At 49.0% G+C, this 25,727-nt stretch overlaps 3 protein-coding genes across 3 annotated transcripts in view; 1 reads left to right on the top strand and 2 right to left on the bottom strand.

Moving 5' to 3' along the window:
* Positions 1-12,576, top strand: part of Gosr1 (golgi SNAP receptor complex member 1) — an 86,746-nt gene extending 74,170 nt beyond the window's left edge. The window contains exon 9 of the mRNA XM_010642194.3: positions 12,483-12,576. Coding sequence (XP_010640496.1) covers positions 12,483-12,561 — 79 coding nt within the window. The 3' untranslated portion in view covers positions 12,562-12,576. The remainder of the gene's footprint in view (positions 1-12,482) is intronic.
* On the bottom strand, positions 461-19,569 carry Trarg1 (trafficking regulator of GLUT4 (SLC2A4) 1). Its single transcript, XM_010642195.2, has 3 exons — positions 18,837-19,569; positions 4,831-4,957; positions 461-3,051 (listed from the first exon to the last, which is right to left on the bottom strand). The coding sequence occupies exons 1-3, from the start codon at positions 19,221-19,223 to the stop codon at positions 3,035-3,037; spliced, it is 531 nt and encodes a 176-aa protein (XP_010640497.2). The 5' UTR covers positions 19,224-19,569; the 3' UTR covers positions 461-3,034.
* Positions 19,570-25,121: 5,552 nt separating this feature from the next.
* Positions 25,122-25,727, bottom strand: part of Bhlha9 (basic helix-loop-helix family member a9) — a 3,228-nt gene continuing 2,622 nt past the window's right edge. Inside the window, exon 2 of the mRNA XM_019210366.2 lies at positions 25,122-25,725. Coding sequence (XP_019065911.1) covers positions 25,537-25,725 — 189 coding nt within the window. The 3' untranslated portion in view covers positions 25,122-25,536. The remainder of the gene's footprint in view (positions 25,726-25,727) is intronic.

Here is a 25,727-nt window from a genome sequence, read left to right as displayed (position 1 = left end):
TCAATGCTGAGCTTGGTGTGACCTTACACAAGGCCCTGAACCTCTGTGAGCCTCAGTTTACCAATCTGAGCAGGGGGATAATGATACTAATGACCATAACCCCCATGTGGATTTATCAGTGTGTGTAAAGGACCCAGAACATGCCTGGAACCAGCAAGAGCTGGTTTTCCACTCTCTTCTCTCCACCCAAGTCCTTGTTCATATCAGTAAGAATGACCAGAGGAGCATAGGACCAGTGTCACCCACTTGTTTTACAGTGGGAGAAACTGAGGCCCAGATAGCATGGATGACTTGCCCAGAGGAATGCTGTGCATTGTCTGTGGAGACCCAGGGTGCACATGGTCCTTAGGGTCGACGCCTGAGATGGGGACCAGCAGGCTGAGTGGACTGCCCCCTTCTTCCTAGTTGTTGGAAATCTCTGGAGCTCAGCAGTACATACACACAAGGCAGGAAATAATTACATTCACCTTTATTTCTCTCCATGCCAAGAAATACAGAATCACTGGTGCATGTGGTAATGGCAGTAGGGAGCGGGTAGTTTTTGCTGCTCTTTAGGGGGCCCAGAGAGAGTGTGTGTCTGTGCCTCCAGCCAGGGAACCTTTGTGTTCACATGCCAGGTGGTTGGATGTAAGACAGAACCAGGACAACAGGGCCACTGTCCCTCCTAGCTTCAGCCTGGAGATGCCAAGCTGCCCATGACTCGGGGCAGCAGGGACCTTCCCTCCATTTTCTGTCATTCAGGACACTGCTGTCTTCCTGCTTTGAGCTCCCCTCTGCCCAGCACCGGCCTCTGGGGTCTTCTGAGCTGTGTCCCTGGCACCACTAGGGAACTCTAGTGTTGTTTGTGCTGGAACAGGAAAGGGATCCAGCGGAGCTTCTCCTAGCGCTGTCTGCTGGTGTCTTCACCTGAGCATGGCCCTTGACTGTTCTGGGCTTGGAGTGTGGAAGAGTGTGTATATGTGTGAAAGGGCATGCACAGGGGGCCTGATGTGCCAGTGTGATTATAGGCCAGGAGGACTGGATGTGAGTGGCACTCCAAGAGCACAGAGGCCACAGAGACCGCTTCTGCCTTGGTTTCACCATGTGACTGCCCCTAAACCACAAGACTCCTTTCCTTCTCCTCCAGGGTTGCTAAAGCTGGGACAAGGCCCAACAGGAGACCACTGGTGCCTGACCAAAGGCCTGGGAGAAGCTGGTCCCATAGACCTGATGTCTGCCCTGGCCTGAGCTGACCTCCAAGTGACAAACATACCCTGGGCTCCCATACTCCCTACCCTCCCAGAAAATGGGGATATCTCTGTTTGGGCTTCAAAGATCCCATACAGCAAACCCAAACTAGTCCCTGCTTTAGGAGCCGAAGAGGCTGAAGTTTATTCCTACTTCACTGGGTAATGACATAGGGACACCAATCCCAAAGAGGTCCACTCAGTGCCCCTCCTCTCCCAGCAGGCACCTGGACCCTGTCTGGAAGGCTCAGAGCTACCACTGTCTCAAGACAAGGGTCCTGATAAGGTACAGGGGAGATAAACCTTGCCAACCTCAGGGCACTGTATCTGAGGCTGGGAACCTGTCCCCCACTGAGAGCGGTCACTCTGGATACAAATCAGGGAAGCCTAGAACATCTCTGACCTGAAGCTAGGGTCATTCTCAGGAGTACCCTGTGGGTAAAGCCTTTCGAGGGAGAATGTTGGGGAGAATCAAAGATGTAAAATCAGGCAGGAGGCAGAGGGCCCTGCTCAGCAACTTGTAGATGTCCAGCCCTGTGCATCCAACATGCAAATGTTTTCCCAAACGTGGGCTTCCTGCTCTCCAAAGATGGTACCCTTCAGCTATGCTCTTCCCTCTGTCGTGGGACTCAAGAGCCAAGAAACAACAAACCCGCATAAAAATACCCTGGCCCACACCCTCTTGGGCATGGCAAACACCCATAACAGCCTGAGGACCCACAGGAAGTCCCCCTAAGTGTGGCCCCAAAGCCACCTTCAGGGAAAGCCTTGGCTGAATGATGACTGCCAGGGACACAAGGCTAAGCACAGAGCATTTGATGAGTCTGGGCTGGGAGCCTGAAGCCATGCCCAACCAGAACCACTCTTCATGGGGACCCCTGAGCCACCCTGCAGGAGATTCCTGAGCTTGTGCCCATTTGTCCTTCAAGGAGATCAGGACAGAACAAGAAAGAGCTCAGACCCTTTTCCCTACTGACTGGCCTGGGTTGGGTCGGGTCTTGGGAGTTAGTGCCCCAGGCTGCAGCACAGGTGAAGACCAAGAGGCAGACTAAGTGGTCCTGGGAGACACAAGGGGACCAGAGTCTTCAGCATAGGGGCTCTGAGGCTGAAAAGTTTGGGAAGAGTATCATGCTATCCCTGCCTCTATCTTCACCAACATTCCTCTAAGTGCCTCCACCTTGCAATAGAGAAAGTACCCGAGGCTGCTCCCTCTTCCCAGGGCAGCTGTATCACCCGTGTGCCTGAGGGTATCTAGGGCATGTGCTGAGTGGCAGCCTTGCCTTGAAGCTCAGGTTGGGATCACAGCAGGCATGTGACATAAAGCATGCAAATGGTCTGTTTTCTCACCCTCAAGAAAAATACAAAAGATGAAGTCCCACGTCTTTGCTCCTAGTCCACAGACACGAAGGTCCAGTGATGTTTTTTCTCCTACCATAATGGACTTGTTTGTGGGGCTGGTTCTCATTCTGACAGTTCATGCTGTTTGGTAGGTCCAGGAAATTGTAGGGATGAGAAACAAGCCAGAACATCGGGGTCAAAATGTCAGGACATATCCATGAGATTAACCTACATCATTCATTGGTTCCACCACATATTTCTTTCTTTCCTTCTTGCCTTACTTCCTTCCGCCAGAAAGTGTGGGCTGACAGTGGGTAACTTGGGAGTTGCCCTTCAAGTTTGTGCTTTTAGAGCTGGGGGACAGATGGGCACTCGGCAGTCGCCATTCTGTCCTCCCATGGTGTGTAGGATATGTGGGTTCAGAGCTCTCCAGCTGGCCAGCATCTGCCTCTGCTAGCATGGCTTCCTGGTTACTTGTATTTCGGAACTGTAAAGAAAAGAACAGTTATAGCAGAACAGAACTCAGAACATTGGATTTTCAAGCCCTTGATGTGAGAATTTGGTTTGTGGAAATGATACTTGGATAATGTATAAGATCAAGGAACTCTTTGGTTTGGGGCTCTTGCAGAACTGAATTCCTGCCAAAGAGAAGGCTGGCCCTGGTGACTGGTTGAGAAGTAAACATGTAACCCTACCTGGGCCAATCCCAATCCGTCCTGGGACTGTCACTATAACTGTTAACAAAGAAGCACTTCTCTTTTTTCTTATTTCTGGACTGATTAAAATGTGTGCCACTATTAGGGCCACTATTAAAGTGCTAGCTACTGCCTTGCCATCATAGGGAGAGATCTTGCCTAGTAACAAGGCCAACACACTGGAAAGCAAGCAGCACAGGAGAGCAAATCAGACTCCTGTCACCATCGTTCTCTCATCTGGATCAGCCTTGCTGAAAGCTAAAACAGTCTATGCTAGAATTTTTTTATAGAAGCTAAGAAATTCATTTTGCAAGTTTGAGTTCAGAAACTGTCACTTGTCATAAAGAGTCCTGGCTAAAATGGCAAGCAACAGCAGGACAAAGGGTGCTGGGCTACTAATACCCTGGGCTACTGGCTTCTGCTGTCATTTGCCTGCGCACACATCAGACACTGCACTAATGGAGTAAAGTGAGGCTCAGAGGGCTTGTGAGATATGCTTCAATTTCCACAGCAAGAAAGAGGAAGACCTGGATTACGCTGACCGCCAACCTGAGCACTCCTCTCTCCCGAGTGGGCCACCCCCAGACTCCAGGCCTTTTGGCCCAAGTTGAGCTCCATATTCTAAAGAAGTGCATGCCACACGTCAGTGACTGGACTATGAATTGTACCAAAATGCAGATTCCAGTTCAGTGAGATTCGGCATTTCTGACATAGTCCAAGGAGATGCTCCTGCTGCAGTCCATGGAGCACATTTTAGTCTTTTGTTTGATTTTTATTGAATTTTTTTTTTTTTTTGAGACAAGGTCTCATTATGCTCATTTCAGGCTGCCTTGAACTCACTTTGTAGCCTAGGCTGGCCTCACACTCACAACACTCCTTCTACCTCAACCTCCTGAGTGCTAGAATTATAGGCACATCTCACCACATCTGGCATGGAATGTGTTTGGTGTAGCAAGGTTTATAGAGGAAAGGATTAGCTTGACCAATGAAGAGAGAAGAGCTATCCCAGCAAAAAAAGTTGGAAAACTCAAACTCACAAAGCTGCATGGACTGTAGCAGCTGCTGAAAACCCCTTTAAGGGTTTCCCTGCTGTGATAACTTCCCTGGGCCACCTAAAGGTACTTACAGAGTGCTGCTTCCTGATTTCCTCCAAATATGTGGTTTGCTTCTGGTCTACACTGGCTGCCTCAGCACAAGATCAGTGCATCAAGCCCACAGTTTACAAAGCAGAGTCACATCCATTATCTTGAATGATGCTCACAAAACCTTTCTGACTAGAGGCTTTTTCCTGGCACTTGATACATGAAAACACTGAGCTCAACCAAACAGGACACTGGCCCAGGTCCCAGGGCCATCAGAGATGAGACTGGATCTCATGGCCTCTCACTCCTAGGGTGGTGTCCTTTCCACACCCTTTTCTTTTGATTTACCACCTGGGCATAAGACAAGTCAGAAAATCCCCATTCATGTGGTCACTGGGCCACTTTTCTGGAGTGAAAAAATAAGGCTGTGACCCGCGCCCACTGTCCCTACCCCAGTGGCTCCCGTTACTCCATGCAGCTGTGCCTCACCTAAGAAGTTGATAGCCACAATGATGATGACGATCCCCAGGATGATGAAGCTGATGCTGAGTAGCCGGGCCAGGCGGCCCAGCCTCCGGGCCCCATCGATGTCCCCATGCTGCATGCTACTTCGAGACTGCAGAGAGAGAACAAAGACCTCGAAGTCTGTCCGGCTTGGCAGCCCCTCTGGATGGGTTTCCAGACACACCCCATCCCCACTGCTACTCACACTCCACTACCTTCCCAAGGGAGAGGAGGAAGGGTCCTCCCGGAGAGGTGAGGTGTGGGGACACCTGACCAAGCCCACCCCTCACTGGCAGGATACAGCTGGAAACATAACCACACCGTGCAGGCCACTTTCTCTCAGGACAGTAAGCGGGCAGGGTGGTGTGATAGAGATCCAGAGATTAACGGGCTTGGCCAACTTGCAGGAGCAGATGGAGCAGGGCCCTCCATGGCCTAGGGCTCAATTCTACAGCCCCTCTGCAACCTGAAGACAGCCCCTGTGGCTTTTCCTGCCTCCTTTCCTCTGTGAGCCTCCTACTTGTCACAAAAGAAAACAAAAACACTGTTCTCCCTCCCTCTACTTTCCATCCAAGACCACATTTTTGTTCTACCAGTCTCACCTCCTGAATCATACAGAATAGATGAGGGGTCTTGGGTGGGGAAGGCTGGAGCTGGAGCCTAGCAGCTCTGATCCAAATGTCACTCCATGGTGAGCTGTTTCTCTTGGATCTAGTTAACCTGGGGAAACCAGTTAGATGCAGGAGCTGATGGGGAATTTAAGAATGGGGAGGACCCTGGGAGAGTCTCAGCACCTTGATAGGCAGTGTGTCCAAATATTGCAAAGGTGTCCTCATGCCCCTGCGTAGGACACAAGGGTCACCTGCTGTCTAGGGCTGTCCCCATGACCTCAGGCTCTTACTGTTCTGTTCTTCTCAGGCCTTCTGGCCTCCTGAACTTGTCGCAGCTCCACTAGAAGCAGGCCTGAGCAGAATCTGCCCAAGTGTGACTGCTTTCGGCCTCAGGTCGCACATTTGGTCATTTTATATTCTAATTCTTAGAGGCTCCTGAGTTCAGCATGGAAATGTAGTTAAGTACTTTGATGATGACAATTACAATGATGGTGGTGGTGCTGGTGGTGACTTATCAAGTCCTTACTTCATGCCCGGCAACTTGCTAAGGACAGTACGTAATGATCTCATTCAGCCTCACAATCACGCCAGGAGGCTGACAGTGCTGCCCCGCTTCCCTGGTGACAAAGCTGAGGTTCAGAAATGTGAAAAATATGGCCCTTCCACTCTGTTCTGGTGCAGGTGCCTGCCTCTCACTGCAGTCCTGTCCTCTCTGGCTCAGAATTCTAAGCCCCTCCACCCGTCTACCAAGCCATCCACAACTCTGCACTTGCACTCTGAGCTACTTCCAGGACAGTGAAACATCTAATTCAGCCTGCTGCTTGCCTGTGTGACTCCTCCCACTTGCCCAAGCCCCATTCTTTGGCAACAGCCTGCATTCCACCCTCTAGGTCACAGTGCCTCTACAATCTCACCTTGCTAATTTACTCATTTATTTTATGGTGCTGGATATTGAACCCAGGCTGTTGCGCTGGGCCAAGTACTCTGCCACTGAGCTGTATGCACTCCCAGCCCCCAACTTGCTCATTTGTTTCCCTTCCCATCAGTGCCACTGCTACTCTCCCCTCATAACTTCCTTGCACCTGCTCCAGTTCCAAGCACCTTTTGTCATTTGAGTCATGGCAACAGCCTCTTGAAGATGCTACTGGCTTTGAGCTGTTACTCTCTATTCTACTCCCTGTGTGATGGTTTCATATCACAGATATTTATATCAGGCACTGTGCTAGGCCCCAAAACATAGTAGTATGCAGGGGAATCCCAGTCTCTATAATCATGGAACTGATACCCTGCTGGCCTTTGCAGTCACACAAATAAAGGCAGAATTACAACTGTGGATAGTGTTACGAAGGAGAAATACATGGTACTGTGAGCATTTATGAAAAAAGTGGAGAGCCAGGAAAAACTTTCTGAATGGAGGGCTCTGGAGTTAATGTGAAGGATGGGTAAGAATTAAATATATTCTTTTTCAAAAGAATTTCAGGCAAAAATAATATCATGTACAAATGTCCCAATTGTTGACTGAAGGAAGTAGGAGGGACTAGATGAAGGCCAGCACGGCTGGAGCTGATAGAGGACAAGGAGACCACAGAGATGGGCAGGGCAGCTCCAAGAGGAGGGAGTTGCCTGGTGTGGCAGCACCTGCCTGTGATCCCAGCACTCTGGGAGGGTGATGCAAGAGAATCACAAGTTTGAGCCCAGACTGACACCTTAGTTACTTAGATCCTATTCAAATTTTTTTAAAATTTAAAAGGAGCTGGGTATGTTGCTTAGTGCAAGGGCCCTAGGTTCAATCCTCAGTACTAGAAAATTAAATAAATAAAAAGGAAAGACGGCCTTGTCCAAGAATCTTTGGAAGCCAGTGAAAAATGTAAGGCCAGGGACAGGGGAATGAAATGGTGGGATGCCAGTTTCTAAAAGATCCCTCTGGCTGTTGTGTGGGGATCCGAGGGGAAGCAAAAGGCAAACAGGGGCTATCAGCAAAAGGATGGTGGCTGAGGCAATCTCACCTGCTTAGTGTCTCTTATATGGCTCCCCATTGTCCACAGAACAGAGACTGAACTTGGAGTAGCTTAGTATTTCCCATTTTCAGTCCTGTATTACTCTCTTCCACACCTCTGGGCCTAGCCAGTCTGAGATTCCAAGGTCTTATCCCTGCCCTCTACATGCTTTTGCTCCTTTCTACATTCCTGCTGCCCCACAACTTCACATATCCAAATCCTTCCCACTGTTCAAGGGCTAGCTCCAGTGCCACCTTCCCTGGGGTTACGGCTTGTGTTTAGATGTGCCCCCGAAGTCTCAGGCTTTTTCAGAGGTGGCTGAATCTGGGATGTGTGATGCTGGGATGTCAGGCATGTGACTACTAAACTACTACATGTGAATGATCGCTGGGGCACCATCCTGATCCCAGTAGTCTGGATGTTAAGGTTCCTTGTTGCTTTTGCTGTCTTTCACTGCCAACTATTGCCCCTCTGCCATGTGCCCCCGTGCCTTAGAGCCAGCTGATTATGGACTGAAAACTCTACAAACTGTGAGTTAATTAAACCCTTTCCACTCTAACTTTGGGTGTCAGGTAATTTGTCTCAGCAACAAGAGAACAAGTAACTAACACATCTGGGAAGCCCACCATGATTCCTCTACCTCTACTGGGATAATAAACCCTCACGTTATTTGAGTTTTTACCTTGTGCCAGAAACTATAGCATAGGTTTCCATCCATTAGGGCATCAAATCCTCCAAACTGCTGCGAGGCAAGGATGGAGCCTGAGCATAGAGTGCTATGTGAGCACGGTGAGAGAAGCCACTGGTGGAGGAAGGTCACGTCGGGAAGGGCCCCGAGAGAGGGTCTTCAGTAGTGAAGGGCAGACATGGCTAAGTGCGTGGCGGAGCCCAGCCGCTTCCTTCTCTGAGAGTGGGGGTCTCACCAGCTCGGAGACAGGTGCTGGGATCCGGCTGATCTGTGTCCACTTCCTTTGTCCGGAACCACCCACGAATGGCCTCACAAACCCCCCTGGAAATGACTTACCAGTATTTGTGCATCCCTTAGCCCAGTCAAGTTGACATATGCCAAGGTGTTTCCGTGTAAAAAGGACACATTTTTCAAGTGATGCTGAAACAACCAAATACCTATATGGAGAAAAAACTTTGACCTCTATCTCACACCATAAACAAAAACTACTGGAAATGGTTTATAGGCCTAAACATAAAAACTATAACAGTTACACTTCCAAAGAAAAAAATTTTTGTGACCACAATTCTTGGACGAGACACAAAAAGAAAAGAGAAGTTAAACTAAAACCTGTGCTATGGGTTCCACCACTGCCTTGCAAGTGGAAGGTCCCAAGTTCGATTACCAGTACCAAAAAAAACAAAAACAAAAACAAAACCCAAAAACCTGTGCTATTAAGAAAATGAAAATGAAAGCACAAGATCAGGAGAAAGTGTTCACCATTCATGTATCTGACACAGAGCTTGTATTCAGAGTAACACAATTTTGGCAGACATATCACAAAAGAGATGGGAGTAGCCATGAAGCACATCAAATGATTCTCATCACAGTATTGTACTCAGATAATTGCAACCTAAGACAAGAATGAAATCTATATATCTACCAAAAGGACTTAAAAGATATTGATAACACTAAATGTCAAGAAAATGCCCAGAACTTTTGTACGTTGCTGGTGGGAAACTAAAATGGTACAATCACTTTGGAAAACTATTTGTTTCTTAGGAAATTAAAAATATATCTATGATGATCCAAAAGTTCTACGGCTGAAAGTTTCCCTGACGGAGTGAAAATACATGACCATGAAAAATACTCGTGCCCAAAGGTTCATAACTTTTATTCATGATAGCCTCAAACCAGAAACAACCCAAATTGTCCATCATTGGATAAATAAGTTGTGATATTTTCATGCAGCAGGATACTCTTCAGCATTAAAACTGAATGAACTACTAAGCTATAGGACGACATAGATGAACACTGTATGCTGAGTAAATACACAGAGTTCTGAAACTGGCAAAATTAATTCATGGGGGAGTGTGGGGCAAGAATTAGCCAAAAATGGGTAAGAATTTCCAGGAGTGATCAAAATGTTCTATACCAAAAGATAATGTGAAACAGGAAGAAAAGGTCTCCCAAGGGGAACTCAGGGTAGGGAAAAGGAAAGAAGGAAAGACAAAAATATGAGATAAGGAAAAATGGAAACAAAGTCTTTGTAAATAGGAAGGGGTGGAGGGGTTGAAGAGAAGGCAGGGGAATGGGGAAAAAATAAGAACCAAGATGAATCATGTAAAGGTCCAAATTCCCAATGATGAATGTCATTGCATTGTATACCTAAAATGTACCAATAAACTTAATGAATAAAAAAGGAGCACCCCTGAGGGCCACAGATTTAGCTCAATGGCAGTGTACCTGCCTCGCAAGCATAAGGTCCTGAGTTCAATCCCCAGTACCAGAAAAAAGGGAGGGGGCCTGACTATTATATAAAGAGGTCTGGATTTGGTCCTCTGGACAGTGTGGGCCAATGAAGCTTTTTACGTAGGGACGTAATCAGATCTGCATTTTAGGAACAACTACTCTGACTATGGTAGAGCATGGGCTAGAGAGGTAGAAGTGGGGAGCAGACACAGTCAAAGACTTCAAATAAGTAGGAAACTAGAAAAGTTTAGACTGGAGATGTTATTAAGAGAGAAGATCAGGGCCAGGGATTTAGCTCAGTGGTTCCTCCACCTGCATCACAAGTGCAGGGTCCCAAGTTCAATCCCCAGTACCAAAAAAAAAAAAAAAGAGAGAGAGAGAGAGAGAAGGTCAAATGGGGCGGGACAGAGACTTGATGGGATGATTCCCAGGTTTCTGCTTGGGTGAGGAATGAGCAGAGGTGCCTTCCTGAAGACGGAGGAGGGCCTGTTCAGTGTTGGACTGTTCATATAGAGGTGTCAGACACTCTGAAGGTGTCACTGCACTGTGACCAATGGGAGTCAGCACAGCACGGAAGAGCAGAAGCTCTGGGATGGACAAGGGCCAGGTGGGGAGAGAACAGATCCACAGACACAGCTGTGAAGACACTGGTAGGAGGATGCTGGGGAAAAAGAGCCTGTTAAGGCACCTGAGGAGTGGCTGGAGGATGGGAGATACTGCACGTAGGAAATCCAAGATAGAAAGGTTCAAGGGAGGAGAGGCCCATGGAGGCTTCTCATGAATGGAGATCGAGGCAGATAAAGAAGAAGCTGGTAAAGATGAGAGGACACAGTGTCCTTGGAGAAAAGGATTCAGAGCAGTTAGGGAGGGGAATGAAGCGCTGTGAGGAATGAGCAGGATGAGTGGGTTTAATAGCTCCCAAAGCAGAGTGGTAGGTGGGGCAGAGTAGTTATAGCTGAATGAGACAAAAAGGAGACTTCACCAAGAAGGAAGTAGAAGACCTAGCAAAGAAGGAGAAGGTGATGAGACCAAGAGTGATTGTTACTATCCCATAATGTCCCAGGACAGCAGAGAGAGGCTAAAGTCTGGACCTGGGCCCAGGGATGAGCTCAGGAGTCTTGGTGACAGTGGACCAATGCCATCCAGTGAGACAAAGGAGAAGGCAGGTATGGCTTGGGGAGAGACATGATGGACCTCAGGCTGCAGCCCTCTTGGACATGGAAAGGCCCAGCCAAGAGCAGGCGTAGCCTCCAGCTCCTTACCAGAGCAGTCTGGTTCTGCAGTCTGACCACCTGGATGCCTCTCCCGACCTCATCATTCACTGACTATGCAACCCTGGACAAGTGGCTTATCTGTCCTATGTTTCAGTTTCCTCATCTGCAAAATTAGCATGTGTAAGGCCATGGCCCTGGGTTTAATCCCCAGCACAACTAAAAAAAATTTTTTTAAAGCACTTACTTCATGCAAGGCCCTGAGTTCAATTCCAGGTACCAAAAAAACAAAAACATTTACTTCGTTAAGTGCCTATGAGGAAGCAACTAAATCAGCTCCATGGTAGGTTTCCCATGGCATCTGGCCCTACTCTTTTTCCTCTTACCACCTTGTGTCATTTTTTCTTGTGGTCCTGTCACTTTCCTTCTCTAGACTGTAGGCTCCTTAAGGCCAAGAACCATGCAGCCTCCATCTTGCTACCTCCCACACCTAACTTAGTGCTGGACTCCAGTAGGTTATCTGCAAATGTTTGAGGAAGGACAAATACAAGGAGCTAGAAAAAGAAGAATAGTGGGTTTTTTTGGTGTTTTTTACTGAACTTAGCCAGTAGAATGTTCAAAGTTAATAGAACATGAAAGAAATGAAGATGATAGGTCTCCACGGGAAGATACCTGGCATCTTTGTTTGGGACCCAACCACCAATCTATGCCACTTGTGGCTCCCTGCATGGCCTACCCAGGTCACTGAACTCATGACTTCAATGACAAAGCAGCATTAGGAGCAAGATGGGGAAGCAAGAGGGGGCAACGTAGAGAGGTCTTCCAGGGTTTCTAAGAACTCTAAATTATGGGGCTGCCATGACTTATTACCGAAGGACTCATCCTCTATAAGCATGTCCTGCAAGGGGACGAGAGCAAGATCTGAGATGAGTCCAACCTGAATTTTTAGAGAAATAGCTGTATGCACGGTATGGTTCAGGACCATGGAGAGAGGCATGCGGTCCTTTGCTAGAGTAGAAAAGAGAAAGATCTCCCCAGGACCAAGCCAGTCTCTCTTTTATCCAGAGACAGGAGTCCATGCATCTGTCATGCATGTGCCTTTGGGCCTGAGATAGACCACTGAATCTGCAGCAGATGTCCTTGCTGAGGTTTAGCACATTTGGTCAATGAATGGATAAAAGCAAATATGGAAAAATGTGGTATGCACATCAGGTGAATACATTAGTTACAAATTTAGGTTACTAAAAATGCCTCAGAGTGCTAGGGATTTAGCTCAGTGGTTCTGTCACCTGCCTCACAAGTGCAGGGACCTGAGTTCGATCTGCAGTACCAAAAAAAAAAAAAAAAAAAGGAAGTGTCAAAGCCACTCCATATCTCTGTGGTGCTCCCATTATTATAGGCATAACCCAGAGAGAAGGAGTCGCTCTGTGCCGTCCACCAAAGCTACAGAGGCTGAGCACCCCCAGATGGCATCATGATGGATGAGACTTGGTCATACCAAAGCTGGGTAAGGTCAGAATTGCCCACCTAAGATGGACTTGCCCTTTCCTCTTACATTGCAAAGTTTCACTTAGTATTAATGATAACAGCAACCGCTTCCACTTACTAAACATTTACTGTGTGCCAGGCTCTGTGGTGGGCATTTCACACATATTAGCTCATTTGATCCTCCTGATGGCTGTAGGAGGTAGATGGTTTTATCGTGTCCATTTTATAGATGAGGAAAGTGAAGCTAAGGATGGAGACTGAGTGGCATGGACAGTCACATAGCTTATCATGAACACAGCCAGGATGCAGACCTGACTATTTGATGTTTATTTTACTATTGGGCTGAGGTCTGCTACTAGGGTCTAGTGCCCTCACTGACAGGACACTAGGTGGGCTTGTAGGAACATGGGCATTTTTATGCATGACCCGGAAGTAAAATTCTGGTCACCCCCAGAGGCTCATGGGAAGCCACAGAGCAGAGCTAGGTCTGGACACATGTGTTCAGTGCTCCACACACAGAGCCCCTGACCCAGCAGCAGCCCTCATCTTAGCAATGCCCCAACAAAGCCATAGAGGAAGGAAACTGCTAGGTCATTAGCATTTCACTAATGGCCTGGAGGCAGGGTAAAAGGAGAGTTGTGGGAAGGAGAGAAGAGAGAGAAGGGAGTGGAATTTTCCCCTCCCTACACACATGGCTGATAGGCTTGGCTTTCCTGGGTATATCATATCACCTTAGTCCCCAAGGACCCAGAGTGGGACCATGAGAGAATACTGGATTCGGTATCCAGCTGATATGTTCTTTACCAGCCATGTGACTGGGCAAGGCCCTGCTCTGCACAGCTCAGCTGCCTCATCTGTTGTTAAATGGGGGTAAATAACCAGATTGCCAGATTTGCTCTCATAAGAGCATGCTCTGTAGACAGTGACCAGCTCCAGAGGGGCTATCAGGGCTCTGGGTCTCCTTCCACCCTGCAGACCAGGGCTTGACCTTGCATTTGGAAACCAGTGGGGGGCTTGCAATGAGGAGTTCAGAAGTGCATCCCTGGGACCTACAGCCACAGCACAGGAGACTAATTCTCTGGCCACACTCTGTCCCTCCTCCTCACCCCAGATAAATAACTGACCCTTGGGTCCCCAGGGAGTGAGAGTGGCCTGGGAACTATACTGGCTTCCGGAACAGAAAAAATAATGATGAGCATATCCAGTAATGCTACCCCAACCCCCTTGGTTCCTAAGAAAGCAGTGTAGTGTGATGAGTAGAATGAGGGGTTTGCTCTAGGCAGCCAGGCTGGTTCCAATCCTGGGATTCCCACTTCCAAGCAGGTTACTTCATGTCTCTGTGCCTCGGTCTTCTCAACTGTACAATGAGAATAATAGCAGTACTGGGATCTCATGGGGATAGCAGTCAGGGTTACATGAGATCATACATGTAAAGAATTTGGAACTATGCCTAACACTTAAGACGCTCTCAATGAATGTGAGTGATATTACTCCTTGACATTGGGCTCCCTCAATTTCCTTCTTCTTGGCTCCTGATGTTTCCTTTAGACATTCATTTCCACAACTATATTCTGTATCTTGTCATTACCCCACTTGGCCATCCTCTGAAATTTCAACCTCCAGCATTTTTCTCACCCCCATTACATTTATTGCACTTGTCCATGACCCCTCCTCTCCCGGAAGGCTATAACTATCTTCCTGGCCTTACTCCCCATTCAGCCCTATCTTTCTGCATTTCAAAATCTTCTGTAGCATCTGGTCCTGTTGTTATGGCAAATGTGCCATCCCCACCCTTGGGTTGACCCAATTAATGCACATGTCGCAAGCCTATATCTACAGCTGGAGAAGATCACATCACTGTGTAGGCTGATGACATCCCCAATCCATGGTCTCTAGCCTCGGGACAGCCCACTGGCATTGGGCTCTGTCCTTGGTCATCTCCCCTCCCCCTCTATCACCAGGCCCCCATTTCTCAGTAAATGACTTTGCCTCCTACTTCTCTGATAGCATGGAAGCTGTAGAGCATGACACAGTTCCCTTTCCTGAGTGTTTCTTCCTGCCTCTGCCTTCATGGCCTCTCCTCTTCAGAGACCTCACCCTGCTTTTGTCTAGGCCTCTCTATCTCCAGGAACACCAGAGATCTAGGAATGGCCAACCCAGCAGACACTTCTGTCCTCCTTGAACCTGACTTCTACACAGTCTTGTTCCACTCCGTCCTTCAGATTCACTCTTCACCCTTACTAGTTTTCCTCCCACATCCTACAATCTCCTTTTCAAAACCCCTTTCTGTCCACCTCCCTCTGCCACCTCTTCTGTGTTGTAGATCCCAGATTTCCCTCTAGGATGGTTCCACTGTTTCTGAGTTGGATAGCCAAGAGCTTGAAACAACACAGCTCTGCCCCTCTTAGCAATCCTCCTACCACTGCCCTTCTTTCTGAACCCATTGCTGAGTTCAGACCTTAATCATTCCTGCCTGGATATGGGTCTCCCCATTGTAGCCCATTCTCCCACCGTGCAGTTGAGTGTTAGCCTTAAAATATGAACTGACTACATCATGCCTCTGCTTGAAATTTTTCTGGGGCTCTTCAGAACCACTAAACCAAATTTAAATTCCTAGAGCAAGTCTTGAGCTGCCTTCAGCTCCCCGTGCACTCTAGCACCGTCACAACAAGCAGACCATCCACTTAGCCATCTACTTCCCAAATACCTAGTGCAGGGCCTGAGTCCTAAAAGAGCCACACTCATTAATGGGCCTACTTCTCAATTCCCTTAAAACAAGCAACTTCCCATTCAGGTAAACTAACTAATAATAATAAGTGAATGGTCAGTGTAAACCACTCTTCAAAGGTTTCTAGAAGCGCTGTCTGCCTCTTCCCACAACTTGGCTCAAGTCTCTTCACCTCTGGCCTGTACCTTCACACCAAATGCCAGGCTTATTTCCTTCGGCCCTTCCTCTCACCCTATACCAGACTGACCACCAAATGGAAGTCTGGCCACATTTCTCTCCACTCCAAATTCCACCTCTGCAGGCTGCCACAGGGAGGAGTCTAGAAGTCATGCACAAAGGGCCACATGTAACTTGATTCCATTTCTACGGAGTGAAAGAACAGGCAAATCTATAGAGATAGAAAGAGTAGTGTTTGCTTAGGACTGGGAGGGACCAGGTATGGACCAGCAATAGCTATAGTGTACAAGGTTTCTTTTGGAGGTGAGGAAAATGCTCTAAAATTTACTGTGGTTAAGTTGCAACTATCTGTAAGTCCACTAAAAGCCACTGAATTACTATTCAGGCTTTTAAAAAATATTGTCATTTGCAGCAGGACTGATGGAAGTGGAAATCATTATGTTATGTGAACAAAGCCAGATACAGAAAGACGAGGACTATGATCTCACTTTCATTTGCAGCAGGACTGATGGAAGTGGAAATCATTATGTTATGTGAACAAAGCCAGATACAGAAAGACGAGGACTACATGATCTCACTCACAAGTAGAATCTGAAAGGGCTGATCTCATAGAATTTAAGAGTAGAATGGTAGCCCCCAGAAGCTGGGAGAGTAGCAGGAGGGAGGGATGGGGAGAGGTTGATCAATGGGCACAGATTACCATTAGAGAAGAGCAAGAAGTTCTGGATTCTTTTGCAAAGTAGGGTGACTACACATAGTGATTATGCACTATACCTCTCAAAAAGTTGAAAGAAAGGATTATGAAAGTTTCTATCATAAAGAAATGATAAGTAGGGGTCGGGGCTTTAGTTCAGTGGTTCTGCTGCCTGCTTCACTAGCATAAGGGCTCGAGTTTGATCCCCAGTACAAAAAAAAAAGAAAAAAGAAATGATAAATATTTGAGAACATAGATATGTTTAACCTGATTTAAACATTACACAATGTGTACAATTTTACACATGTGAAAACATAACATGGCATCACATTAATGTGTGCAGTTTTTGTGTATCAGTAAAACACCTTTTTTAGGGGCAGGGTATACAGCTCAGTAGTAGAGCACTTGGCCACTAGCATGCCTAAGGGCCTTGGTTTGATCCTTAGGCCTCAAAAATAATATTTTTGAAAAGTTATGTACTTTAGGGCCAGGGATTTAGTTCAGTGGATCACAAGCACCAGGATCCAAGTTTGATCCCTGGTACCAAAAAAAAGAAAAAGAAAAGAAAAGTTATGTACTTAGGATTTTATATATATTTCGGTGAATAATATAATATATGAGTTATATCTACAAAAGGCTATTTTTAAAAACCCAGTGCTAGGGTGTAACTCAGTGGTAGAGGGCTCGCCTGCATGCACAAGGCCCTGATTCCCAGAACTGCAAAAAAAAAAAAAAAGAGAGAGACCTACAACGGCTTCCCATCTTTCACTAGGGCGCTCCCAGCTGCCACTTAGCTACTCTGAGCATGGAGTAGCACTTAGGATGTGCTGGATGTTGTTCTTAAGCACTTAGTGTGGCCCATCTCATTTTACCCTCACAGCACTCTAATGCAGGCATTATGGTTCCACCCATTTTGCTGATGGGTAAACTGAGAAGAGAGGATTGAGTGACTTGCCTAAGACTACCTAATTCCCTTGTGGTTATGTGTAGCACAGGCACTTCTTCCAGTGTGTCGTAAGGACGTGTTTACACGTTTCTCCCCACTGGGCTGCAGGCTCCTGGGACTTGGCCACAGTGTCTGGTTCAGTGCTGTATTCCTTATGCCCAGCACAACAGCCATCAACCCTGACTTAAGAACCTTAAAAGGTCCTGGAAATGCCAGGGCTGGGTTCAGTGGTCTTGCAGTCTTGAGCCTAAATTTCCTTTGGCAAGGTAACTTCTACCCAGCCTGTACCACACCCCACACACCAGAAGACAGATGCTAGGTGTCTTCCAGAATGATTTCTCCTGAGCCATTGTGTGATTTCCCTCCTCAGAGCCTGTCCCCCTCCTGGGACCCTTTCTGTAACCAAGCGGTTGGCCCTGCCCAGAGCCACTCACTGCACCCCTGTGGCCTGGCCATGTCCCCCAGCTGTCCCTAAGTACAGCAGGCAGTACAGGAGGTTTCTCCAGAAGGCCCTGCCCAGTATCTAGTATTCATATATCTATATTCCCATCCTCTCTCCCTCCCTCTCCCTCCCTCTCTCTCCCTCCCTCCCTCTCTCCCTCTCCCTTTTCTCCCCCCTCCCCTCACTGAGCTCCAGCTCCAGCCCCAGCCCTGTCTCTTGTACTCAAGGATGTTGCCAGTGTCCCCCATGTCCCGGCAGGTGGTACAAGATTTGACGGGGGTGAAGGAAAGCTTCCCTGGGTGGTCTTGATGAAGTAGACTGAGATGTTTGAAGAAATACAGGTTTTCTCAGAGAAGAGCCAGACTGACCACAGCTCTTAGGGGCTTGGTGACGGATGAGTCCAGGGGAAGCAGATAGTGCCACCCCACCCAGTTTTCTGGCCCAGACCGGCAGTTTAGCCTCCCCTGCTCCTAACCTCGTTCTAGAAGGCATTGCCCAGGCCATCTCTCTCCCTCCCTTCTCCCCTCCCCGCTTCTTTCCTGGACCTCAGAAGTCCCATTTTCTGTGGAATCCTTTGTGAGGAGCTCTTCCCAAATGGCTTGGCATAGGGCAATCTATCAAAGTCAAGTCTAGCCCACATGCCCCTCTTCGGCAAATCTGGCCATGTTCTGGCTCACATTTTTCACTCATGCCCCAACCTCTCCTACCCTACAGACAGATAGTGAAATCTGTGTAACTACGAGGTCCAGAAAACTCTAGGGAGAACGCCCATCCCCAGCAGCCTTCCATCCTCCCCCACCCTAGGCACTCAGTGTATAGTAGGGAAGCCGCTGCAGCTCTTGGAAACCAGAGCTGGCAGAAGCTGGTGGAATGACCAAATGGCCCAAGGAGGCCAGCCTCCCCTCCTGGGCACACCGGGCTACAGTCTGTGGATTCAGAGAGCTCTGCACAGCAATAGCTTTTTGAGACAAGCCCACACTCTCCGAAAAGACAGGACTCCCAACTTGACTGATTTTCTGCCTTGCAGAATTTATCTCCAGGCAGCTCCCTAAGTTCCTCTCCCCAGAAGAGACAGAAACAAAGTCAAGCTGTAATGGAGTACAAACAGCAGCTTTCAGCCCCTGTGCCCCCCCCCCAAGGAGAAGCAGGGAGCTAGCAAAGGGCCTGGCCCAGCCCCAGCCCCGGGGCTGTCTTTGCATTGGGGCAGCGTGTTCCCCTGGGGACACGACTGCTGACCCTGGGCCAAACCCCCGACCCTGAACAAAGAGTAGCACTTACCATGATAGAAAAGATGAGGGGAATGAGGTTGAGGGGCCAAACTGGGCAGAAACAAGAGGCGATGGCAAGAACGAGGTAATCTTTGGGGGCTTCTTGGTCCTGGGCGAAGGAAGTGGTAGCGATGGAGGATGCCCTCCTTGAGCTGGCCCGGGAAGGGGAGCCGGGCACTGAGGCCTCCCGGTGCACCTCAGAGATCACCTTGAAGGGCAGACTGTGGCCATTCTGCTCCAAGTCCACAGCACCAGAGAGGGACTTGGACAGATCCAGGGCTTTGTCATCTTTGCTGTCCACCTTGGTGAGGAGCTTCTCCATCTCGGGCAGGTTCTGCGGTAAGGTGGAGCTCAGCTCCTGTGCCTGGGAAAACTGAGGCTGCGTGGGGTTAGCCATGTTGACCTGAGCCTCGGGCTGCTCCAGCTCCAGGCTGGGGTGAAGGACTCCAGAGGGAACTCAGTGCACCATTCCCCAGCCCAGACTACGGGCCCAGGACAGAGGGCCAGGTGGCCTCTGGCAGGGTGAGAAGGGGATTCAGGAAGCCAGGGGAGTTCAGAGGCTGGGGCCTGCTGCTGCCCCTGCAGAGCTCCCAGGAGGATGAAGCCTTCAGCTCCGCTCAAGTTTGAAGCCAACTTTGCTGGCTCTGCTGACGGCACAGATGGGCGGGGAAGCAACAGAAAGCTCAGAGAGCAGGAAGGCTTAGGCAGAGGCAGGGAGGCGTGTGTGTGTGTGTGTGTGTGTGTGTGTGTGTGTGTACCACACAGCTTCCCTCCCTCTTTGCCCTCCTTGGAGATATCTTTCCTTTTCAATTCCCCTTTCCCCAGAGAACCATCCCAGCAGCATCCTGCCTCTGCCCAGCCCAGTCCAGCTCAGCACAGCCCAGAGAGCCAGCCTCTGGTTTCCACTGCAGCACTAAGATCTGCTCTTCTGGGCCAGGGGCTCTAGGTTGGGTCACAAAGGTGTGTGCCTTCAATTGTTTTGGAAACTGAGTCCTCTGCTTCTTTTCTACTGAGGAGGCTTATGCTTCTTCTCTTTGGGAAATGCTGGGTCCTAGACCTACCTACCACAATCTCACCCAGACTATGACCGTCAGCCCCAGAGATGGCCAGGCTGATGAGTCCCAACTCATGGCTGGGACCACAGGGAGGGGAGGGATGAGCACCAGTGTGGCCTCTAGAGGATACAGCGCAGCCCTCTAGCTCGGTATCCAAGCAGCTCACCACAGGCTAGGGAAGGGACCTGCTGGGGTAGGACCACCCATTCCATGGTTCCAAGGGGCAGCAGCAGAGACCTGCTGTTCAGCAGCTGCTCCGGCAGGCACCAGCCCCAAGGGGACTTAGGGTCTGGGTGCCCGTTCTGATTACCTCTCTGCTTTTCTCTGTATCTCTGACCTTTCTCCTTATCTCATTTTACAAGAGTGACCAGGAGTCACCAGGGTATGTGATATGTGGTGGGGATTACAGGGTCATGAAATCACTTAAAATCCTAGGGTCAGGTATGAGGTGGGAAACAAGTTGGAAGGGCCTTAGAAGTTGTGGGGTTCAAATCTGTTGCTATTAGAGTTTAGAAACTTAGGCCCAGCAGGGGAAAGAGGCACTCATCTCAAACTGTATCCCAGTCAGATAACAGTCAGTGGGACTAATGAGGAACAAAATCGGCCATGTCCATGGGAAGAAGTGGTTTTGGGTTGTGCATCACGGTAGCTTCAAAAATGCTGCTTCTAGGGCTGAGGGTGTAGCTCAGTGGTAGAGCACTTTCCTAGCATGTGCAATCCCTAGTACACCACACAAAGAGAGACTCCCCTCCCTCACAAGCACAAGGGCGGGAGTTCTATCCCTGGCATAAAAAAAGGAAGGAGGGGAGGGAGGGAGGGAGGGAGGGAGGGAGAAAGAGAGAGAGAGAGAGAGAGAGAGAGAGAGAGAGAGGGAGAGAGAGAAAGGAAAAAAGGCAGGCAGGCAGGCTGGTTTTAATGAAGGCCAGGCCAGAGAGGGAGGAAGTGTAAAAATCCAGAGCAAGAACTAGCCAGAGGATGAAAATTCGGATGAATTTTCAGGAATTTTCAGATTTGTTAAATTCAGTTGTATTAAATTTAAAATTTTTGCTCATAAGGAAAATCTGTTGTTATTTGCAACATGTAGGCTTCCCGCAGGGTGCTGCTTCCTCCTCCTCTCCCCTTTCCCTTCCCTCTCCCCCTCCTCCCATACCACAGGGAGGCCCTCACTCAGCCCAGACCAGGAATCCGGCCAGGAGAGTGATCTGGGCTCCCCTGCCCAGAAATTCCCAGAAAGTATGAAACCTCCTTCCAAGGGTGTCAAGTTGTGTCCTGAGACTGCTGGGCTCTTGCTCAGCATCCAGATCCAGATGCACTCAGACTCAGACCCTCTGCGGGGCCTGTGGCTGCCTAGCCGGGGTCAGTAGCCTTGATCCGCATGGGGCCACTGAGCACTTGAAATCAAATTGGGATGTACTATACATGTAAAACACACACAGGGGACCAGGGATTTAGCTCAGTGGTTCCACTGCCTGCCTTTTGAGCACAAAGCCCTGAGTTCAATCCCCAGTACCATACACACACACACACACACACACACACACACACAGGATTTCAAAGACATGGTACCCAAGAAGAGGGGGGAATGTAAAATAAAATATCCCTTTCATACTTTTTATATTGATTCCATGTTGAAATGATATTTGGATATATTGAGCTAAGTAAAATGTTATTAAAATTAATTTCATCTGTTTCTTGATACTTTTACAAAAAAGGGCCTAGTAGAAATTTTCACATTAAAAATATGGTTCAGCCAGGCATGGTGCTGCAGGCCTGTAATCTGAGCACTGAGGAGGCTGAGACAGGAGGATCGCTGTGAGTTCAAGACCAGCCTGGGCTACACAGTGAGTTCCAGGTCAGTCTCAACTACATAGTGAGACCCTGTCTCAGGAAAACACACACACACACACACACACACACACACACACACACACATATACACACATACATATATATATGGTTTGTGTTATACTTTTATTAGTCAGCACTGGCCTGGAAGACAGAATGATCCAGACATCAGGGGGTCTTTTTGATTTGATAAAAGCGGGGGCAAGAAGCCTCCATAGTGATGGGAAGCTGCGAGGTTGCCTGGATGATGGGCTGGGGTGCAGCACTGAGGTAGGAATGAAGTTTACGCTGCCAGTGTTAAGATGCTGGGTTTGCAGTGCCACCTAGTGGACCGGTGGGAATGGGGCATATGACAAGAGCTGGGGTTGGGCACCTGAGGTGGAGGGGAGCAGGGAGGAAGAGAAACTGAAGTGTGGGCTCCCGGCTGCTGAGTCCAACCCAGCCAGCTGTGCAGGGTCTGCAGCTGCCCCAAGCAGGTTCTCTTCTGGGTCATACGTGGAGACCCAGGACTGATTCAGCACATTTTATTTTAAAGTTCATTTCAAAGGGGCTGGGCATGTAGCTCTGTATTAGAGCACTTGCCTCACGTGCCTGACACCCTGGTTTTTCTCCCCACCACCACACACACATACAAAATCATTCCACAGGAAAATTGGCTTTGAGATTTTTAACATGAGGATCTTGGAAATTTGGGCAGTTTCCTACAGGAAAGGGCCACCTGCAGTCTGCAGACGGGCGCTGAACTCCTCAGTCATCTCCGTGCTCGTGTGGCCTGCCGGCCTGAGGATCTGCATGGTAAAGCCCCGGCCCAGCCGGACATGTGGATCGGATCGACATCTTTCTGATCCACAGCTGGCTGGTCTCACTGCTCTCTGGTGTGGACACAGGGGCCTGATGAAAGCAATTCCTCTCCAGTTCCACCTTCCGTACTGAATGGTGAGCTCCTGAAGGGGCCAGATGTACCCACAGCTCCCTGCCCAGAGCCTGGCCCAGGTTAAGGCAGGCTGGAGAAAGCAGAGAAGGCAGAAAGCACTAAGTGCCCAGATGTGTCCACACCAAAACTCACCCACCTCTGTCCACCCCATCCTGAGCGCACTAAGTGTGACTAATGTTGGGAGAGGTGAGGGAGGCAAATGTTGGAAGAGAAGGGGTGATAGGAAGAAACCTCAGAAGATCTGAAACAGACTGATTGTTATATGTATACACACACAAATACACACACATCCACATAATCACATAATGCATACATGCCAACAACCTACGAGTGCTGGGCAAACGCATATCAGCCTGCAAATATGTGGATGTGTGCCTTCAAACATAAAGCCCTGATACAATGATAAAATTGCGATGTTGCAGATACCATAGTTTATAAACGCCTTCCGTTCCTGAGAGAACTCCTTATATGACCTTGAAAATAGAGTACATCTTAACAGTTTCCACTTGTGAGTAGTTATGTAGGCTCAGCACTGTGCTAAGTGCTTTAAATGCATTATCTCCAGCCAGGTGTGGTGGTGCACACCTGTAAATCCCAACACTCAGGAGGCTGAAGCAGGAGGAGTGCCTCAAATTCAAGACCAGCCTGGGTTTTATGTAGTGAGTTCAAGGCCAGCCTGAACTACATAGCGAGACCCTGTCTCAAAAACAACACCCACCCAAAAGCATTATCTCATTTAGTCTGTGCAACATCCTATGATGTACCTATTTTAGTGCTTATTTTAGCCCATTATACAGATGGGAACAATGAGGTTTGAAGCAGCTAAGTGATGTGCCCAAGATCAATAAGCTAGGAGAGGGAAGGACTCATCTCTCCTGGGAACTGATTTGTCTGCCACACAACATGTTGCCATCTGCAGGGGGTACCCTTGCTAAGGCTGCTGGCATGGCTGAATGACAAGAGTCTTCTAGTCCTGAAATTTAGGCAAAAAGGACTTGCTTATCATTTTATCATGTTTCCAGAGAATAAGTTTCTGAGGTCAAAAAAAGACTATTAAAAAAAGAAGAAGACGATGAAACAAGGCTAAAGCCGAGCATGGTGGTGCACGCCTGTGATCCCAGCACTCAGAAGGCTGAATCAGGAGGATTGCCAGCCTGGGCAGCGTGGGCTATATAGTGAGTTCAAGGCCATCCTGGACATAGCAAGACTCTGTGTCAAACAAACAAAGGCTGAAGCATTGTCCAGGCTGATCTATCAAGAGTATCACAGTAAATAAATACATAGTAATAATTTGTGAACATCTCATAATTGCTAGAAACAGGAAGATATGAACCACGTAAATGTCATAGCATTCTGAGGGGGCGCCTTATCCAGGTCAGAAATGAGGAACCTAGAGTCTGAGGAAGTAGAGGAGGGGATGGATCCCAAGCAGGTCTGGCTTTTTCCTTTCCACTGGCTGCCCCTGGCCCTGCTGGGCTCGAGGGGCAGAGTCCCATACTTTGCTCCTGGCTAGACCTAGAGGCAAAGCTTCCCTGTGATCTGTGTCACAATCTTGACTGTGAAATTTGAAGCCCTAAGTCCTGTGACTGGGACAAGACACTGACTGTGCCGGAAGCTCTGGGGCTTGCACAAAGCAAAGACATCTTCAGCAGTGTTCCTAGGAACCTTCACTCTCATCGTCATCTAGGCCTACAGGTATCTTTGTGGAAAAGCCCCCACAGGGCCTCTGCATCAACCCCACCCTGAGCTAGCTATGTAACCCTTCTGCTCAGCAGAACAGCTCTCCTCAGCCCCGCGTGACATATCAGGTCCTCAGACCAGCAAGCAGCACCTGCAACACTGACCTGTCAGCCTGAGCCAGGCCAGACTGGCCCACTTTAAATACAGCATAGTTCTCCAGCATTCTCAGGGAGGGGCGGTTCTGTGCCTCCCATTCCCACCCATTCTTGGCCCGAGGACCCTCCTCCTTCAACCCCTCCCCCATAATCTTTCGGGATTCTCGAAGCACTGAGGCCCAGCCCCTGTTCCCTGGGTATGCTGCCTGTCACTGACCCTCAATCCTTGGCCCTGCCCTCAGCTTCCTACCCTAACCTAACTCCCCTTTCTTGGTAGTCCCTGCTGTGGCTCGCTGCAGGCAGCAGCTTCCTGGGAGGTCCACAGAGGAAGCTGGCCCTGTCCTTAGCTTCCCAGGCCCCATCAACTCTGCAGGTAATGCCTTCTCCCATTCCAGGAGGCACAGGAAGGGGTGTGGTCTCCAGATTCTCTTCCCCTTCTCTATGCTTAGTCACTCCTGAGGTCTCACCATGAACCAGTAACCCAGGTACCTACTTGTGGGTTTGAGGGCCTGGCCAACTTTCCAGGGTAAACCCCAGTCCTTAGGCTTTCCCATTGCCCTGCGCCACTGGGCCAAGTGGAGTCATGGTAGCAGACAGAGATAAGTTTTCCTTTTTATTTGGCTCCTTCTGCGCACCTCTCCCAGATGAGATTTGGGATAGCAGCACAGGCAGAGGAAGGGGCCCCCACACTGCCATCAGGCCACAGCAGGTGCCCACCTACACTCCCGCACAAGCTCCCGGTCCAAAAGAAGCTACAAAAAGCAGAACTCAGAGGCACAGGAATGCAAGGCCGTTTCCCAAAAAGAGTCCAATATGTCCAAACTTGAAAAGCCAAGCAAGATCCTTCTCCTTTCTCATAGGTGCCAACCAACACAGGGACGTGGAGGTGTGGCTGCAGTCCCCAGAGTCCCTTCCCGTAGCCACAGCAGCCTCCTCTCTCGGTAGGGTCGCAGCCCATTCTGTTTTGTTCTTTGCAAGAGGCTTTCTGCAGTCTTCCTTTGGTAATCCTCCAGCCAAGTCAGCCTGTTCGTGAGGGCCGGGTCAGGAGTGCTGGTAACCCAGCCCAGAGCTGGTTCGCAGGTAGCCCCGCGGCCAGGGAAGTGGTCCAGCTGAGAGCGACCCGGGACATCGGCGCCAGCTTTCTGAGGAAGCCTGGGACAAACCCGGCACCTCGGCCGTCACCCGGGGCCTACCCAGGTTCAGGTGCGCAGAGCATGAGGCACAGCGCAGCG

Source organism: Fukomys damarensis, unplaced genomic scaffold (assembly GCF_012274545.1).
Source record: "Fukomys damarensis isolate Sample0158 unplaced genomic scaffold, DMR_v1.0_HiC HiC_scaffold_13, whole genome shotgun sequence".
NCBI lineage: Eukaryota > Metazoa > Chordata > Mammalia > Rodentia > Bathyergidae > Fukomys > Fukomys damarensis.
The sequence above is the reverse complement of the archived record's forward strand: the minus strand, read 5'-3'. Positions and strand labels throughout refer to the sequence as shown.

Coding starts and splice junctions, on each gene's coding strand:
- Trarg1 (XM_010642195.2), bottom strand. CDS start 19,223: ATGGCTAACCCCACGCAGCCTCAGTTTTCCCAGGCACAGGAGCTGAGC. Junction 4,958..18,836: donor CCCTCATCTTTTCTATCATG/GTAAGTGCTACT, acceptor CTCTCTCTGCAG/TCTCGAAGTAGCATGCAGCA.